At 38.6% G+C, this 19448-nt stretch overlaps 1 protein-coding gene across 2 annotated transcripts in view; it reads left to right on the forward strand.

Moving 5' to 3' along the window:
• Nucleotides 1-19448, forward strand: part of samd12 (sterile alpha motif domain containing 12) — a 406289-nt gene that overhangs the window by 181148 nt on the left and 205693 nt on the right. For both annotated transcript variants that reach the window (XM_062029978.1, XM_062029977.1), the window contains one exon: nt 1355-1495. In XM_062029978.1, the coding sequence (XP_061885962.1) occupies nt 1355-1495 (141 nt within the window). The remainder of the gene's footprint in view (nt 1-1354; nt 1496-19448) is intronic.

Here is a 19448-nt window from a genome sequence, read left to right on the forward strand (position 1 = left end):
GCCTCCTCATCGGCCACAAATGTGGCCTTTTCATTGACGCCCTCTACGCCATCAGCAGCAATGCCCAGGACCCGGGCGTGAACCTCTACGGCAGCTGGAGCGCTGCTGCCGCTCACGTCCGCCTCCTCGTTGGCCACGGATGTGGCCGTTTCGTGGACGCACACCTCAACAGCTGCAGCGACGGTCTACTCGCCGCCACCATCTGACTCTTCCCCGCCGGCTGCAAGGACACATGGCCAGGCGACCCACCACCTAGTCCTCCCTCCGCCCTCCTGTGACTTTGGACTTTTTCTGTTTTGTTTTCTTTCTAGAAAGTCTGCTATCTGTTATATTGGGGGTGCATTATCTCATGATCTGTTACACCAGATAATGCCATATTTTGAGTTTCTTAGTATTTTTCTGTGTTTAGTGCTTTAGTTCCTGTCTTGTTCTTTTATTTTTTAGTTAGTTTCAGTTTATTTCGAACATGCATACAATAGGGGGCACTTTCGGTTTTGTGTTTCTTTGCAGCGAATTGAGTCCTGCCTTTAAGCACTGCTTTACACACCAGTATCCTATTGACAATTAGGACTATTTAAGTTGAATGGTAGCCACTTTTCTTTGTTGGGACTTAGTGAATGTTTATTCATGTGGACGCTTCTCCGGCCGCACTTAAGTCTTTGCTGTGCTCCAGCATTCCGTTTTTTTTTAGTGTGTTTTGCATAGCCTTCCATATGCTTTAGTTCTCTTCATCTTTTGTTTATTTTTTGGTCACTGGATTAAATACATTTTACCTGCAAACTACTTACCTCGTCTTTCTGCATTTCTGGGAACACACCAAATATGGCCGTCATGTGACCCAAGAGTCATATATATATATATATATATATATATATATATATATATATATATATATATATATATATATATATATATATATATATATATATATATATATATAGTTAAATATTTGTCATTGTCAGAAAAGATTGGAAATTCCATGTTATTTCAATGTTGATAACATAATTGAATCATGGTTGATTGATTGTCAGAATTGGTCTGGAATTTGACAATGTTATTCATAACCCAGTTGAATCAATTCATTGTCAGCATTGGTTGAAAAATCAATGTTATTTCAATGTTGATTATAGCAAACACTTTCAATGTTATTTTCCATGTCATCAATGTTGAGATCAACTAAGTCTTGATTCAATGATTTTTTGGTACCTGGGTATAAACTGAGGGTCACACGTTAAACGTGTGACTGAAAAGGAAAAAAAAAGTGCCGTAAAAGGAAACTTTTTTCAGCCTGTTATTATGGCATTAATTTTGACAGCCCTAATATATAGTAATATATCGGGGTTTTTTTCATTAGGGCGGGCTCTGATGAGATTGACTGACAGGAAACTGGAGAGAATGGGCATCATGCAGGAGGCCGAGAGGCAGAACATCCTGCAGCAGGTCCTGCAGCTTCGGGTCCGGGAGGAAGTGAGGACGCTTCAACTTCTCACGCAAGGTAAATTTGTCTTCAAAGACTGTTTTTTTAAAACGCTCACACCGTCTCCAGCACTGATTTTAATTCAGTTCTGTGTGTCATACATGCACACTTACAAGCTTCAAAACACAGACAAAGGTTTGGCTACTCTCAGTGAGATATCGCACATTTCCCCGAGTATTCGCATAATGCCATCTGTAGTCATGGCAATAGCTGCGTGTTGTAAAACCCACAGGAGGTGTTGAATCAAAATGGTTATGCAACCATGAATGGTCTACTTTGATAACCTTTTTGTGTGAAAGGATCACAGGCTTGTGTAATTGATATGAATGCGCTGAAAGGAGGCTATTGATGATTGGACTTTAATTGATGTTGCCTGACTGGTTAAAGTTATAATCTCTCTGAAGGACGCACATCATGTTTGAGTTGTTTTGTTTTTTAACGTTTGTTATGTGTGAGTCTACTGCTGTATGGCAAGTAGCATAGGCACTCCATGTTGATGCCCTGACGTGAGAACAAACATGTCTGAGAGAGACCTGCAGCAATTTTCAGATTATGGCTTCAAAAACCAATTTAATTGCAATTGCAATAATTATCTATTTACTATATATATATATATAAAAAACTCGGACATGGGAGGAGTTCGGGGAAGCCATGGAAAACGACTTCCGGACGGCTTCGAAGCGATTCTGGACCACCATCCGCCGCCTCAGGAAGGGGAAGCAGTGCACTATCAACACCGTGTACGGTGAGGATGGTGTTCTGCTGACCTCGACTGCGGATGTTGTGGATCGGTGGAGGGAATACTTCGAAGACCTCCTCAATCCCACCAACACGTCTTCCTATGAGGAGGCAGTGCCTGGGGAATCTGTGGTGGGCTCTCCTATTTCTGGGGCTGAGGTTGCTGAGGTAGTTAAAAAGCTCCTCGGTGGCAAGGCCCCGGGGGTGGATGAGATCCGCCCGGAGTTCCTTAAGGCTCTGGATGCTGTGGGGCTGTCTTGGTTGACAAGACTCTGCAGCATCGCGTGGACATCGGGGGCGGTACCTCTGGATTGGCAGACCGGGGTGGTGGTTCCTCTCTTTAAGAAGGGGAACCGGAGGGTGTGTTCTAACTATCGTGGGATCACACTCCTCAGCCTTCCCGGTAAGGTCTATTCAGGTGTGCTGGAGAGGAGGCTACGCCGGATAGTCGAACCTCGGATTCAGGAGGAACAGTGTGGTTTTCGTCCTGGTCGTGGAACTGTGGACCAGCTCTATACTCTCGGCAGGGTCCTTGAGGGTGCATGGGAGTTTGCCCAACCAGTCTACATGTGTTTTGTGGACTTGGAGAAGGCATTTGACCGTGTCCCTCGGGAAGTCCTGTGGGGAGTGCTCAGAGAGTATGGGGTATCGGGCTGTCTGATTGTGGCGGTCCGCTCCCTGTATGATCAGTGCCAGAGTTTGGTCCGCATTGCCGGCAGTAAGTCGGACACGTTTCCAGTGAGGGTTGGACTCCGCCAAGGCTGCCCTTTGTCACCGATTCTGTTCATAACTTTTATGGACAGAATTTCTAGGCGCAGTCAGGGCGTTGAGGGGGTCTGGTTTGGTGGCTGCAGGATTAGGTCTCTGCTTTTTGCAGATGATGTGGTCCTGATGGCTTCATCTGGCCAGGATCTTCAGCTCTCGCTGGATCGGTTCGCAGCTGAGTGTGAAGCGACTGGGATGAGAATCAGCACCTCCAAGTCCGAATCCATGGTTCTCGCCCGGAAAAGGGTGGAGTGCCATCTCCGGGTTGCGGATGAGACCCTGCCCCAAGTGGAGGAGTTCAAGTACCTCGGAGTCTTGTTCACGAGTGAGGGAAGAGTGGATCGTGAGATCGACAGGCGGATCGGTGCGGCGTCTTCAGTAATGCGGACGCTGTATCGATCCGTTGTGGTGAAGAAGGAGCTGAGCCGGAAGGCAAAGCTCTCAATTTACCGGTCGATCTACGTTCCCATCCTCACCTATGGTCATGAGCTTTGGGTTATGACCGAAAGGACAAGATCACGGGTACAAGCGGCCAAAATGAGTTTCCTCCGCCGGGTGGCGGGGCTCTCCCTTAGAGATAGTGAGAAGCTCTGCCATCCGGGGGGAGCTCAAAGTAAAGCCGCTGCTCCTCCACATCGAGAGGAGCCAGATGAGGTGGTTCGGGCATCTGGTCAGGATGCCACCCGAACGCCTCCCTAGGGAGGTGTTTAGGGCACGTCCAACCGGTAGGAGGCCACGGGGAAGACCCAGGACACGTTGGGAAGACTATGTCTCCCGGCTGGCCTGGGAACGCCTCGGGATCCCCCGGGAGGAGCTGGACGAAGTGGCTGGGGAGAGGGAAGTCTGGGCTTCCCTGCTTAGGCTGCTGCCCCCGCGACCCGACCTCGGATAAGCGGAAGAAGATGGATGGATGGATGGATATATATATATATATATATATATATATATACTGTATATACCTGTATATACAGTCGTGGTCAAAAGTTTACATACACTTGTAAAAAACATAATGTCATGGCTGTCTTGAGTTTACAATAACTTCTACAACTCTTATATTTTAGTGATAGAGTGATTGGAGCACATACTTGATGGTCACAAAAAACATTCATGAAGTTTGGTTCTTTTATGAATTTATTATGGGTCCACTGAAAATGTGACCAAATCTGCTGGGTCAAAAGTATACATACAGCAATGTTAATATTTGGTTACATGTCCCTTGGCAAGTTTCACTGCAATAAGGCGCTTTTGGTAGCCATCCACAAGCTTCTGGTTGTATTTTGACCACTCCTCTTGACAGAATTGGTGCAGTTCAGCTAAATTTGTTGGTTTTCTGACATGGACTTGTTTCTTCAGCATTGTCCACACTGGCAGACTACAAGCTGCGTTAAGAAGCAGTTTCGATGGATAGCCGGTTTTTCTAAAACTATTTTAAATGTGGGCTCGTCAGACCACAAAACACTTTTCCACGTTGCATCAGTCCACTTTAGATGAACTCGGGCCCAGAAAAGCCGGCGGCGTTTTTGGGTGTTGTTGATAAATGGCTTTGGCTTTGCATAGTAGAGTTTTAACTTGCACTTACAGATGTAGCGACCAACTGTAGTTACTGACAGTGGTTTTCTGAAATGTTCCTGAGCCCATGTGGTGATATCCTTTACACACTGATGTCGGTTTTTGATGCAGTACCGCCTGAGGTATCGAAGGTCACGGCCTTGCCGCTTACGTGCAGTGATTTCTCCATATCCTCTGAAAACCTTTGTTTCAAAGCTTAGTACTTTTTTGACTGGATACTTTCTACAAAATCAAGAATTACAGTGAAATGTTGCTATAGTCCAGCGTTTCTCAAAGTGTGGGGTGCGCCCCACTGGTGGGGAATAGAGACATGACAGGTGGGGCGCAAGGAACGGGAGGAAATTTCACTTTACATTTTTTTTTTATTATTATAGTCTTAGATTTTTTTTTTACTATGCTTTCATTTTCTATACACACTGTAAATCACTTTGTGATTCTGTTTGTGAAATCCGCTATATAAATAAATGTAAATTACTTCTTTTTCCTGTAGGCTTTAAATTTCTAGGCAGGAGCGAAAGTTTGACAGACATAACAACAGTAACTAATGGGGGCGGGGCTAAGCGGAACAAACTTTCGCGCGCAACCCATCCGCGCTAATCATCCACTCATCGGGCAGAGAGCTGTGTCCATTCTTCTCCCCTTTGCCACATCTTATCTGTGTGAGATAGGCTTTTCAGCTGTTGCTTCACTCAAAACGAAGTACAGGTCTCAGCTGAACATTGAGCATGACTTAAGAGTGGCAGTGTCAAGCCTGCAACCCCCATTTGAAAAGCTGTGCAGTGCAAAACAGGCTCATTGCAGCCACTATTGCTGGAGTACTGTAAAACTCATGTTCCCCCACCCTGTCTTGCCAAATGTATAGCTCCTCCTTTTTTTTTTTGCAAAGATTGCAAAGTGGCACTTTTATTTGATTTATTATTGAACTTGATGCAAGTTATTTGATTTATTATTGAACTTGATGCAAGTTATAACACTTTTATTTGATTTATAATTGAACTTGATGCAAGTTATAACACTTTTATTTGATTTATTATTGAACTTGATGCAAGTTATAACACTTTTATTTGATTTATTATTGAACTTGATGCAAGTTATAACACTTTTTTTGATTTATTATTGAACTTGATGCCAGTTATAACACTTTTGTTTTATTTATTATTGAACTTGATGCAAGTTATTTTATTTATTATTGAACTTGATGTAAGTTATACCACAGCTGCACAGTTATTTTATTTATTATTGAACTTGATGTTATTTTATGTTATTGAGTTTGAATGTATACAACTTGATGTTACTTCATGTTCAATAAATTTGAAAATGTTAAGCTTGGCATTAGCGTTCTGTTGGGGCGATGGGGGCAGGTGGGGCTTGAAAACTCCCCCTTGTTCAAAGTGGGGGATGACAAAAAAAGTTTGAGAACCACTGCTATAGTCACACTATAGTTTTTGTTGTTGTTGTTACTTTCGGATGCTTTGTTAGCAACTGATAACTAACTTTCATTTTAAGAAGTTTACAATTATTACTGCTCTTAATATTTTAGTACTTGATGTACTTAGTGCTAATGTTTTATTGTTTTTGTAATTCTTGTTTTTATTGTTGCACTTGGAGATTTCTGTAAAGTGAAAATAATATCTATTATCATTACACCAGTTTTAAAGTCAATGCAGCGGCTCCCCGTCCACTTCAAGGTCAATTTAAAAGTTCTATTATGAGTTTGTAAACGTCCAAATGGCCTTACGCCCTTTTATCAATCTGACCTGTTCTAACCATATCAATCCTTGCAAATCCTGAGGCCTCGGGCACCAAACGTTTGTCTTTATCAAATACCAGAACAAATACCTACGTTGCCTTTAGCAGGTTAAAGGCACACCTTTTAAATTTTACTGATCATTTTAAACTATTTGGTTCTTAATTGTTATTCTGTTATTTTCTATTTTATTTATTGTTATTAATGTTGTTACCGTATTTTCCGGACTATAAGGCGCACTTAAAATCTTTTTTTTTCTTCTCAAAACTCAACAGTGCGTCTTACAACCCGTTGCGCCTAATGTACGGATTAGTTCTGGTTTTGCTTACCGACCTCGAAGCAATTGTATTTGGTACATGGTGTAATGATAAGTGTGACCAGTAGATGGCAGTCAGACATAAGAGATGTGTGTAGACTGCAATATGACTCCAGTAAACGACACCAAAATGTTGTACAGTGTGTTCCATTGAAAATATAGACCATCACACACGGCGCTCAAAAATCCATCAAAATGTTTTAGTACGACTTTGGTAAGCTATGAAGCCGCACCGTTTGACGGATTGTTCTGTGCTTTAACATACGAATATTATTATGGTGTGTGTATAAGGTAAGACATATTATCTGGCGTTTTGTTTCGCAACATTATGCAAAAGCAACTTTTCTTCCCTTCTGGTACCTGCTGATCTGTATTTAGGATCTGCATAAATCCTGAATAATTGCGAGCATCTGCCTTTGTAGTGCGTGCCGACACCTTTGTCAATAAGCTTCTTCTTTTTCTCTATCTTCTTGTTATGGGACGTTCATCCTCTGCTGTGGCCATTTCTAATATAAAGTAGTGTAAAGTTCTTACTTATATCTGTCAGTAAACTCGCCATGAAAGCGCCAAAACATACCGGTTTACATTATTCACCCAAGGAACTTTAGTTATTAGAGAGTTCTGGTCGGACGGGTTTTCACGGGACACATTTCCGTCCGTGTTGTTGTTTCCAGATGAGAAGATGCTGCTCCGTTATTGATTAAAGTAAAGTCTGAATGTCATTAAAACAGTTAGCTCCATCTTTTGACACTTCTTCCACTCCCGTCCTTGCACGATACACCGCTACAACAAAGATGACGGGGAGAAGACGCTGTCGAAGGTGAGCCACGTAAATAAGACCGCCCACAAAACGGCGCATCCTGGAGCAACTGTCAGAAAGCGGCTTGAAGATGATCTGTAAAACATAATCTATGCAACATTTTGACCAAATAACCACCATTACATGTTATGTAGACCACAAGGAAGTGTTTTCCATTTAGAAAAATAATAATAATAATACGACTCCTTTAATGCGCCTTATATATGAACAAATTATTATTATTATTATTATTCAAGGTTTAAATCTCTAGATCAACATTAGGTCTATCTGTCAATATAACACTTTTAAAGATTTAAGTTGTTTGCCATTTTTGTCAAGGAAAACCGTGTTTTTTTATGGAAAAAAAAACAAAGTATGCAATATTTTCCCCCAATAAAATTTTAAAGTGGAATATTTGAGATTATATAATATTGGAGTCTTAAAAAGGTCAATAACTCATAACAACATTGATTTTAATTCATTATTTTTTTGAGCAATGACACTTAAAAAAAAAAAAAAAGTCCCACTAAAATTATTGGGGATCCAAAAGGGTACTGCTCAGTAAAGTTTAAAAAAATTAATCCAACATTTTTTTAAACTTTTACCACAATAGTCTCGAGATCAACTTCAGATCTATCCGTATATTATAAGTTTTATTGTTGTTTATGTTTTTTGTTTGTTCTTTTTAGGCCCTTCTTTAAAAAACTTTGTTTTTTAAATGGCAACCAAAAAATATGCAACATTTTCCCCCCAAAATATCTCAAAGCGGAATATTTAATGTGAAGTAAATGGAGCCTTGAATAGGTCAATAATTCATAATGAAATTGATTTTGATTTATTATTATTTTTTAAAGAAAGAAACAGCCTGCATGGCAGCTTTGTGTTATTAGAGTAAATAATGCAACATTTTCTTGTTACATTTCACCTGTTGGCTCTTTTATACCACTTTTTATGTTTTTTTTTTTTTTTTCATCATATTTTTTGAATGTGCCGTGGGGCCGTTAAAAAATTACCTGCGGGCCGCAAATGGCCCCCGGGTCGCACTTTGGACACCCCTGCAGTACATTTAAGAAATTCCCTTTAAGTTCAGGAAAAAAATAAATATTTTTGGCATACTTGTATTATTTTATTGGAAAAATTTGCTACTCGACCACCATGCATGCCTTCCGGTATTAGACCTTTTTGGAACATATTGAATTTGACCTTGGAGGTTTAACTGTGGATATGACAATGTTGCAATTTCCACACAATCCCCCGAAATAAACTCCTCATCTCCATGTCCCCGCCATCCTTCCCCGACACACTATGTCTCCCCGAGGGCCTTTACCTTGCCTAAACATATTTTATTCCTGTTGGCGGCACAAAGCATTTCTCACAGCCTGCGCGTCACCCTCTGAGGATTGTGACATTTTTGTTTTCCGACCCCAGCTCCACCATTTTTCGCTGTCACCTTGTGATTCTTCGCTTCCCGTGTGCAATTCCACAAGCTGCCCTTTTCTATTGGCCTATTACCAGTGGCTCCACCCGTCTGCACGCAGACTTATAAGCAGAATTCAGCCGCAGGCGAGCGAAAGAAAAAGCCAATTCAAGAGATCTTTATAATATTCACTTTCTATCTCTTGCTACCAAAGATGCAAATTAAACGCATCTTTGTTCTTCCTCTTATACCGAGCATTGATTATATTGCACACAATAGGCTACGACTCATCCTGAAATAGAATAGAAATGTAGTGCCAATATTTTTTTGTTGTATTTTGGGTCATTTCTGTAGTGCTTTTTCCAACTCTGCATGGACAGAGAAGCAGGTCAGACAAAAAAAAAAAAAAAAACGGTTTATTTCAATTCCCCTGATGCACATCCCAGAGGCTGTTGCCCAGAGGCAAAAACAGCTGTAACCAGTAGGGATTCCGAGCTGGAGTGAAAGGAAATGGGATGATGGTGGGGAATGGTGATAAGGCATCAGAGAGAGGGGGGTGGAGGTGAGAAGACGGATGCGTGAGAAGAGCGAGGGAGAGGAAAAGAAGAAGGTGGTGAGTGACATGAAGGCGGAAAGAGGGAGAGACGGGAAAAAGCTGAGCAGAAAGAGCCAAGAGAGGTTGGTGGCTATGAGGGAGCCTTTTTTTCCGTCGATGCGATTCGTCATTGGAAATTCAAAGTGAAAGCAACTGCTGCAACAATTGTACAACAATAGTCACTCATAATTACCAGTTCAGCAAGTTTTACATTCGATGACATTAGCTTAAAAGTAGTTCTGTACAGTGTTACCTCGGGATGGGAGTTTCATTTGTTCTATGACATAATTTGTACCTCAAAAAACGTGTATTGCGAAACACCACGATTTTAACATGCAACATCTTTTAAAAAGAAAAATAAAGTTTTATATTGTAAATATATACATATGTGTACAGTATATACACTACCGTTCAAAAGTTTGGGGTCACCCAAACAATTTTGTGGAATAGCCTTCATTTTTAAGAACAAGAATAGACTGTCGAGTTTCAGATGAAAGTTGTCTTTTTCTGGCCATTTTGAGCGTTTAATTGACCCCACAAATGTGATGCTCCAGAAACTCAATCTGCTCAAAGGAAGGTCAGTTTTGTAGCTTCTGTAACGAGCTAAACTGTTTTCAGATGTGTGAACATGATTGCACAAGGGTTTTCTAATCATCAATTAGCCTTCTGAGCCAATGAGCAAACACATGTACCATTAGAACACTGGAGTGATAGTTGCTGGAAATGGGCCTCTATACACCTATGTAGATATTGCACCAACAACCAGACATTTGCAGCTAGAATAGTCATTTACCACATTAGCAATGTATAGAGTGTATTTGTTTAAAGTTAAGACTAGTTTAAAGTTATCTTCATTGAAAAGTACAGTGCTTTTCCTTCAAAAATAAGGACATTTCAATGTGACCCCAAACTTTTGAACGGTAGTGTATACTGTATGTTTGTATATATATATGTGTCTGTATGTATAAATATATATATATGTTTATATATATATATATATATATATATATATATATATATATATATATATATATATATATATATATATATATATATATATATATATATATATATATATATATATATATATATACACACACACTACTGTTCAAAAGTTTGGGGTCACATTGAAATGTCCTTATTTTTGAAGGAAAAGCATTGTACTTTTCAATGAAGATAACTTTAAACTAGTCTTAACTTTAAACAAATACACTCTATACATTGCTAATGTGGTAAATGACTATTGTAGCTGCAAATGTCTGGTTTTTGGTGCAATATCTACATAGGTGTATAGAGGCCCATTTCCAGCAACTATCACTCCAGTGTTCTAATGGTACAATGTGTTTGCTCATTGGCTCAGAAGGCTAATTGATGATTAGAAAACCCTTGTGCAATCATGTTCACACATCTGAAAACAGTTTAGCTCGTTACAGAAGCTACAAAACTGACCTTCCTTTGAGCAGATTGAGTTTCTGGAGCATCACATTTGTGGGGTCAATTAAACGCTCAAAATGGCCAGAAAAAGACAACTTTCATCTGAAACTCGACAGTCTATTCTTGTTCTTAGAAATGAAGGCTATTCCACAAAATTGTTTGGGTGACCCCAAACTTTTGAACGGTAGTGTATATACAGTGTGTATGTATGTATATATATATATATATATATATATATATATATATATATATATATATATATATATATATATATATATATATATATATATATATATATATATATATATATATATATATATATATATATATATATATATATATTATATATATATATATATATATTATATATATATATATATATATATATATATATACGATTTGCGTGGTAGCAGTAAATAGCCAGCAGCTTGATAGTTTGCAGTTCCACACTGGCACCACCACCCACGCAACAAACTCAAAACTCTGTATAAGTACTGTGTAAAGAAAAAAACAATGTGATGACTGCAAACTGCAAATATAAAGTTTGAGTAAAATACTCTATGTAAGTTCCTACTGTGGTCATACTGAATCATTGTGGTATTATCGTGTCAGTTTGTATGTACGCTTTAACTTGAACATGTAACAGTTACGGTGTGAATGAATTATCAGTAAAAGGTGTGGAGAAGGGGAAGATCTGAATACAATGAGTCAATGATTTGCTGATTAATGGTGCAAACGTAACAACGTGATGTCCCTTTATGCAAAGCATCAGAAACTAGACAAGGAAACACATCAAATTAAGTTCTTGGAGTGGCTGAATTTAGGATTTCAAAGACTTTAGTCTCTGGACTGACTAAAATGTCCAAGTTTCCTAGCGACAGCCGTGATACCTTCAGTATTTGTGGGGTATCTATAAAGAGGAGTGGAGATGTGTGCATCCCTGGTGATCACCAACAAAAAAAAATGTCTGACCTTTTGCGTGTGTCAACAATGGTTTCTCTACCAAGTCCCCTGAAAACCTACAGTACCAACACAATCTGGAATGTCTTTGTAAGGAGGGTAAACTTACATGGTTCAAATAATGTGTACATTATAGCTGTAAAAGAGGGACAAAATACGTCCAAAATCTCCACGGCAATGATGACGGCGGGGAAGACACATCTATTATCTATCAGGAGATAGAACCATGAGAAAAGGCTGATAGCGGGGAAAAAGAGCGGGTGAGGTGTGGTAATTACTGCAGTGTACCCAGACAGAAGTGGCTAGACGGACAGTGATTAACCTTTAAGGGTTACTGGGCCATGGGAGGGAAATAATTAGATTTCCTCATGTCAGTGCTGAGAAGACAGCGGATAGTGAAGTCCTTACTGTCAGAGACGAACATTGAAAATATTTTTAATTAATGTCTCAACGCCACGTTTTTATTATTTTTTTAAATATACTTTGTTGAAGAATTTTACCATTCAACTATTCACTTCCACTCATTATTGTATTAGGTTTTTATAAGTTGTAATTTCCAAAAAGTCAGATGAAAACTATATTGTAGGAGAAACCAAAGCAATGTTTCCCATAAGAAATAATGTAATTGCAATTATTCCTATGCAGACAGTTACAAACATGACCAAAAAACTAATGTTATAGAGATTATGATTCTGATTCTGATTAAATATACAAAAAATCAATGTAAAATACACATAAATGATAAATGAAATTGATAAATGAAAATGTAACATCACTTTTACATTCATAAAGACTCTTGAATTAAATTTCTCACCTATTGTGGGTTATTTTGCAGTTGTCAGCCCTTCCATGCTTTCACAGGTTTTTTTGTGATTGCCTAAATTTGCCGCAGCTTTTTAAAAATGTAAAATTATATGGGCTTTATTTTATTTTTATTTTTTTTCAAAAAAATTCAATCAATTTGTGATTTTATGACTTTGTTATCAATGTTTAAGTTCACATCAACCTCAAAAAGCACTGGATTGCAACAAAAATCGGAAAAAAAAAATAACTGTATTGATGTTTTACTCATTTTATACGACAGAGACTTAACAGTAAACATCTAGATGGCAGTAAAAGCATATATTTAGAGCTCATTGTCAAATCACTGTGCAGTTTTAATTAAAACTAATAATACAAATACAGTGGTACCTTAAAGGGGTTAAAGAGGCTGTTTGTAACATGTACACAGATGCCTAGAGGGCGCCAACTTTCCAACATATTTTACAAAGTATATAGCTCGCTAGTGATAGCTGTCGTTAAATGTACAGTACAGGCCAAAAGTTTGGACACACCTTCTAATTCAATGCATTTTCTTTATTTTCATGACTATTTACATTGTCGATTGTCACTGAAGAGAATGCCAAGAGTGTGCAAAGCAGTAATCAGAGCAAAGGGTGGCTATTTTGAAGAAACTAGAATCTAAAACATGTTATTTCACCTTTTTTTGTTAAGTACATAACTCCACATGTGTTCATTCATAGTTTTGATGCCTTCATTGACAATCTACAATGTAAATAGTCATGAAAATAAAGAAAACCCATTGAATGAGAAGGTGTGACCGCCGTGAACACCAATCATTTTATTCGAGCCGGTCAAAACTTTTATAACATAAACTTTGTGTCTGTGAAAATTGTAGACATTTGTCAAGCAAATGTGTTCTGTTAAACCACTAATAGTAACATAAGCTAGCCAATGTTGTTCTTGTTATGTTTTGCACTTAAAAAATGTTCCTGTGAAAAGGTGGCAAACAGCACCTTTAACTCATCAGCATCTTAATTTATGAGTACCGTATTTTCCAGACCATAGGGCGCACCGGATTATATTACACAAGTCAGGTCTATTTTCATACAAAAGGCAGGGACTACAAAGGCAGACGTGCACAAATTTTAAGGACTTATGCAGATCCCAAATAGAGATCAGCAGGTACCAGAAGGTAAGAAAAGTTGCTTTTGCATAAAATTGCGAAACAAAACGGCAGATAGTATGTCTTACCTTATACACACACCATAATAATACTTGTATGTTGAAGCACAGTACAATCCATCAAGCGGTGCGGCTTCATAGCTTACCAAAGTCGTACTAAAACATTTTGACAGATTTTTGAGTGCCGTGTGGAATGTTCTATATTTTCTAAGGAACATATACAATTTTGGTGTTGTTTACTGCCATCATATTGCAGTCTACATGTATCTCTTATGTGTCACTACCATCTACTGGTCACATTTATCATTTCACCATGTACCAAATAAAATAGCTTCAAGGTCGGTAAGCACAACCAAAATTATTCCGTACATTAGGCGCACCGGGTTATAAGGCGCATTGTCGAGTTTTGAGAAAATGAAAGGATTTTAAGTGTGCCTTATACTCCGGAAAATACGGTAATCTGAGATATAAACTGTCTCTTGGCTTTTTGTTATGCTTTAAATTGTGAGCATACCTTGAGTTACGAGCATTACTGCTCACAATTGAAGTAATATTTGTAACAGGGTTGTGCCGTTTGAGCGGTAAATAGCTAATCTATTGTTCCTTGGGAATATATATATATATAGCTCGGTTATAGCTCAGTTGGCAGAGTGGCCGTGCCGGCAACTTGAGGGTTCCAGGTTCGATTCCCGCTTCCGCCATCCTAGTCACTGCCGTTGTGTCCTTGGGCAAGACACTTTGCCCATCTGCTCCCAGTGCCACCCACACTGGTTTAAATGTAACTTAGATATTGGGTTTCACTATGTAAAGCGCTTTGAGTCCCTAGAGAAAAGCGCTATATAAAATATAATTCACTTCACTTCACTTCCTGATTCATTTACGAAGAAACAAAACTCTTTGAGCAAAACTGCATGTCATTCAAATATGTTTTGATTAAATGGTAAATGGCAAATGGGTTATACTGGTATAACGCTTTTCTACCTTTGAGGTTGTAAAATGTTGGTGTTGTTTACTTGAGTCATATTGCAGTCTACACGTATCTCTTATGTGTGACTGCCATCTACGGGTCACACTTATCATTTCACCATGTACCAAATAAAATAGGTTTGAGGTCTGTAAGCACAACCAAAATTATTCCGTTATAAGGCGCATTGTCGAGTTTTGAGAAAATGAAATAATTTTAAGTGTGCCTTATAGTCCAAAAAATACGGTATTCTAATTATAAAAATAACATTCCAATTATAATTACATTTCTTATCATCCACAAGTTGCAGACATTCTCCGTGTATGTTTTATGTTTGAAAAGTGTTTGTCCACATTAAACATTAATTTATGTTCAAACACCCCTCTCTCTCCCCACATGCTAAGAACATGTGTGACCTGATGAGAGAAATCGATAACACTCATTTTTGTTGGTAAAGGATATGATAAGAGATTATTGATTGATTGATTGATTGAAACTTTTATTAGTAGATTGCACAGTGAAGTACATATTCCGTACAATTGACCACTAAATGGTAACACCCAAATAAGTTTTTCAACTTGTTTAAGTCGGGGTCCACTTAAATTGATTCATGATACAGATATATACTATTTTCATAATACAGTCATCACACAAGATAATCATCAGAGTATATACATTGAATTATTTACATTATTTACAATCGGGGTGTGGGATATGGGGGGTGGGGGGTTAAGTTTGGTTGGTATCAACACTATCATCACATCAACTGTCACGGCGGGGTTGCAGCTTACTGCGAGGTTTGTTCTCCCGGGATGCAAACGGACGACTCCGGACAGGACTTGCAGGTAGGAACATGATTTAATCTTGAAAAGTCTAAACAGCACCACAAACAGAAAATTAACAGGGGCATGAAGCAAACAATGACGCCAGACTGAGCGTGGCAAGCAACGTGACTAAATAGCTCTCTGATTAGTGGTTGACAGCAGTTGAGCGTGGGACCATTAAACATAGGCAGGTGAACCCAATTAATCCCCATGGTGACCAAAATAAACCCAGGAGTGCACAAACAAGAACTAAGGGAGTCCAAAACTAACAACATAAAACATGATCCGGACCACGGATCATGACATCAACATACAGTATCTAACATGTGAGTGTTGCCTCTTTGCTAGGTCAGCATTGTAAATGAAAATGAGTTTTTGATTGTCTTACCCTGGATAAAAAAAGGTTGAATAAATACAAAACTACATATTAAACTAGAAGTCGTGCAATAATTGAGGCGGTATATGAAAACCAACAGCAATCTTCGGATTACATTTTCCTACTCCAAGTGGAGTATAAGGAAACCGAGGTACCGTGGTATATCGTGTGAATAAGGTAAAATGTGAAAAAGTTACAGGCCACACCAGGGGCGTCACTAACTTTTAAGGACAGGGGGGGCTTAGCCCCCAGGAGATGCACAGGATGCGAGCGAACGAGCACAAAACTTCACAAACGGCTAACAAAGACTTAGAAATTATTCATTGTTGTTATTATTATTATTATTTTTAAAAATGCACGGGACGAAATTAAATGCTCCCCGGGACGATGGCTTTTAACCATTTTTTTTCTTTTTATGTATTTATTCATTTTACATTTTATACTAAATGTCTTGGTTTTTCCTCCCTCTGAAAATCCTATGAAATGTTTATTAACAAGCCATCCTATAGTAAAACAACAGCTATTAATGTAACAATACAATAAAACAAATATATTTAATGATGTTTTTTTCATTATTTTAACAATAGGCTAATGTATATTCTACAAGAGTGATGTGGGCCTTTTCTATATGAACAAGTCCAAGGACCGCAAGCAAGGTCACAGAGAAAATGTGGACTAGATTTTGAGTGATGTGGGCATTTTCTATATGAACAAGTGGAATGGATTGGATACCGACCCACTAAAGGAGCTCTCTACCTTACGCTATGAAGTCAGGGGAAACTGAGTGAATAATGACAGGTTATATGATTATTTATTTAAACTCATATTCGGGCCACTTTATAATGAATATGTTGGCATGTATTTGTAAAAAAAAAAAATAATAATAATAATTATAACACCAAACTATTTAGGGAGGCTTAAGAATATTTTAGGGGGGATCAAGCCCCCCTAAAAACAACGCCAATGGGCCACACTATCTAAATCTTTATTTCATTCCGCATCATCTGAAATAAAATTCTGTTTTGACATTTACATTTGATTTAATGACGCAAATGTGGGATTGTCAGAACTTGTCAGACTGCCAGACTCGGCAGTCAGGAAATGAAAAGATACAGTCACCATAATAAAATCAATTTGAACACAACAGAAAAAAAGTATGAAAAGAAAACAACCTAATAAAAAAGATCAATACGTAAAAGAAAGTAATAAAGCTCTTGTCTCATGAGAAAGCATGATACACTTTCTGTCAGGCCGATTCTGTTTTTCTCTCTCACGGCTGTGATCTTCCGAGATAGACACACAAGATGTACACTTCATATTAAGTCGATACCCGCTGAAATAAACAATAATACTCTTTAACCTATGACAAGAGGGTGTAAAGTGAGTTATGGCTTTACATCAAACAACAGTTCTAAGACAACAAAACTCTATGTTTTATTCATACATCATATTAGTCCATCATTAAAACAATACTTCCACTTATGAATTAACATAATTGAAACAACAACAACCATAGCAACCCTTTTAGAGGGTGTTACAGTTTGTATGGAGCAGGATACTTCCTGGTTCAGGTGTGTGGGCTGGGAGTTTTGGTGGAAATGAATTATGTATTTTTAGTCAATCCTATAAAAAATATAATTTATCTATAACATTGATTTTAAGCACACCTCTGCGTAACATTTGATCCTTATTAAAGGGAAACTGCACTTTTTCTTGGAGTTGTTACTATCCACAATCCTTATGTAAGACAAGCACTCACATGTTTTTTTTAATGCATTCCACAAACCCCGTTTCCATATGAGTTGGGAAATTGTGTAAGATGTAAATATAAACGGAATACAATGATTTGCAAATCCTTTTCAACCCATATTCAATTGAATGCACTACAAAGACAAGATATTTGATGTTCAAACTCATAAACTTTTTTTTTTTTTTTGCAAATAATAATTAACTTAGAATTTCATGGCTGCAACACGTGCCAAAGTAGTTGGGAAAGGGCATGTTCACCACTGTGTTACATGGCCTTTCCTTTTAACACCACTCAGTAAACGTTTGGGAACTGAGGAGACACATTTTTGAAGCTTCTCAGGTGGAATTCTTTCCCATTCTTGCTTGATGTACAGCTTAAGTTGTTCAACAGTCCGGGGGTCTCCGTTGTATTTTAGGCTTCATAATGTGCCACACATTTTCAATGGGAGACAGGTCTGGACTACAGGCAGGCCAGTCTAGTACCCACACTCTTTTACTATGAAGCCACGTTGATGTAACACGTGGCTTGGCATTGTCTTGCTGAAATAAGCAGGGGCCTCCATGGTAACGTTGCTTGGATGGCAACATATGTTGCTCCAAAACCTGTATGTACCTTTCAGCATTAATGGTGCCTTCACAGATGTGTAAGTTACCCATGTCTTGGGCACTAATACACCCCCGTACCATCGCAGATGCTGGCTTTTACACTTTGCGCCTATAACAGTCCACAGTCTCTTTGGTCCGAAGGACACAACGTCCATAGTTTCCAAAAACAATTTGAAATGTGGACTCGTCAGACCACAGAACACTTTTCCACTTTGTATCAGTCCATCGTAGATGAGCTCAGGCCCAGTGAAGTCGACGGCGTTTCTGGGTGTTGTTGATAAACGGTTTTCGCCTTGCATAGGAGGGTTTTAACTTGCACTTACAGATGTAGCGGCCAACTGTAGTTACTGACAGTGGGGTTCTGAAGTGTTCCTGAGCCTATGTGGTGATATCCTTTACACACGGATGTCGCTTGTTGATTCAGTACAGCCTGAGGGATCTAAGGTCACGAGCTTAGCTGCTTACGTGCAGTGATTTCTCCAGATTCTCTGAACCCTTTGATGATATTACGGAGCGTAGATGGTGAAATCCCTAAATTCCTTGCAATAGCTGGTTGAGAAAGGTTTTTCTTAAACCGTTCAACAATTTGCTCACGCATTTGTTGACAAAGTGGTGACCCTCGCCCCATCCTTGTTTGTGAATGACTGAGCATTTCATGGAATCTACTTTTATACCCAATCATGGCACCCACCTGTTCCCAATTTGCCTGTTCACCTGTGGGATGTTCCAAATAAGTGTTTGATGAGCATTCCTCAACTTTATCAGTATTTATTGCCACCTTTCCCATTTTCTTTGTCATGTGTTGCTGGCATCAAATTCTAAAGTTTATGATTATTTGCAACAAAAAAAAAAGTTTATCAGTTTGAACATCAAATATGTTGTCTTTGTAGCATATTCAACTGAATATGGGTTGAAAATGATTTGCAAATCATTGTATTCCGTTTATATTTACATCTAACACAATTTCCCAACTCATATGGAAACAGGGTTTGTAAATGATAAATAAACTTTAGTAAAATTCAGCTAACAATTGAGTCGATCGTAGTCGCTCTAGTCTGCCTATAAAGCGCTGTAAAAACATCCAAACACCTCCATCATCATTGTATATACACGCTCAATGTATGTCTGTAATGTACAAAACAAGCAT

The sequence above is a fragment of the Entelurus aequoreus genome, linkage group LG20 (assembly GCF_033978785.1).
Source record: "Entelurus aequoreus isolate RoL-2023_Sb linkage group LG20, RoL_Eaeq_v1.1, whole genome shotgun sequence".
NCBI classification, from domain to species: Eukaryota; Metazoa; Chordata; class Actinopteri; order Syngnathiformes; family Syngnathidae; genus Entelurus; species Entelurus aequoreus.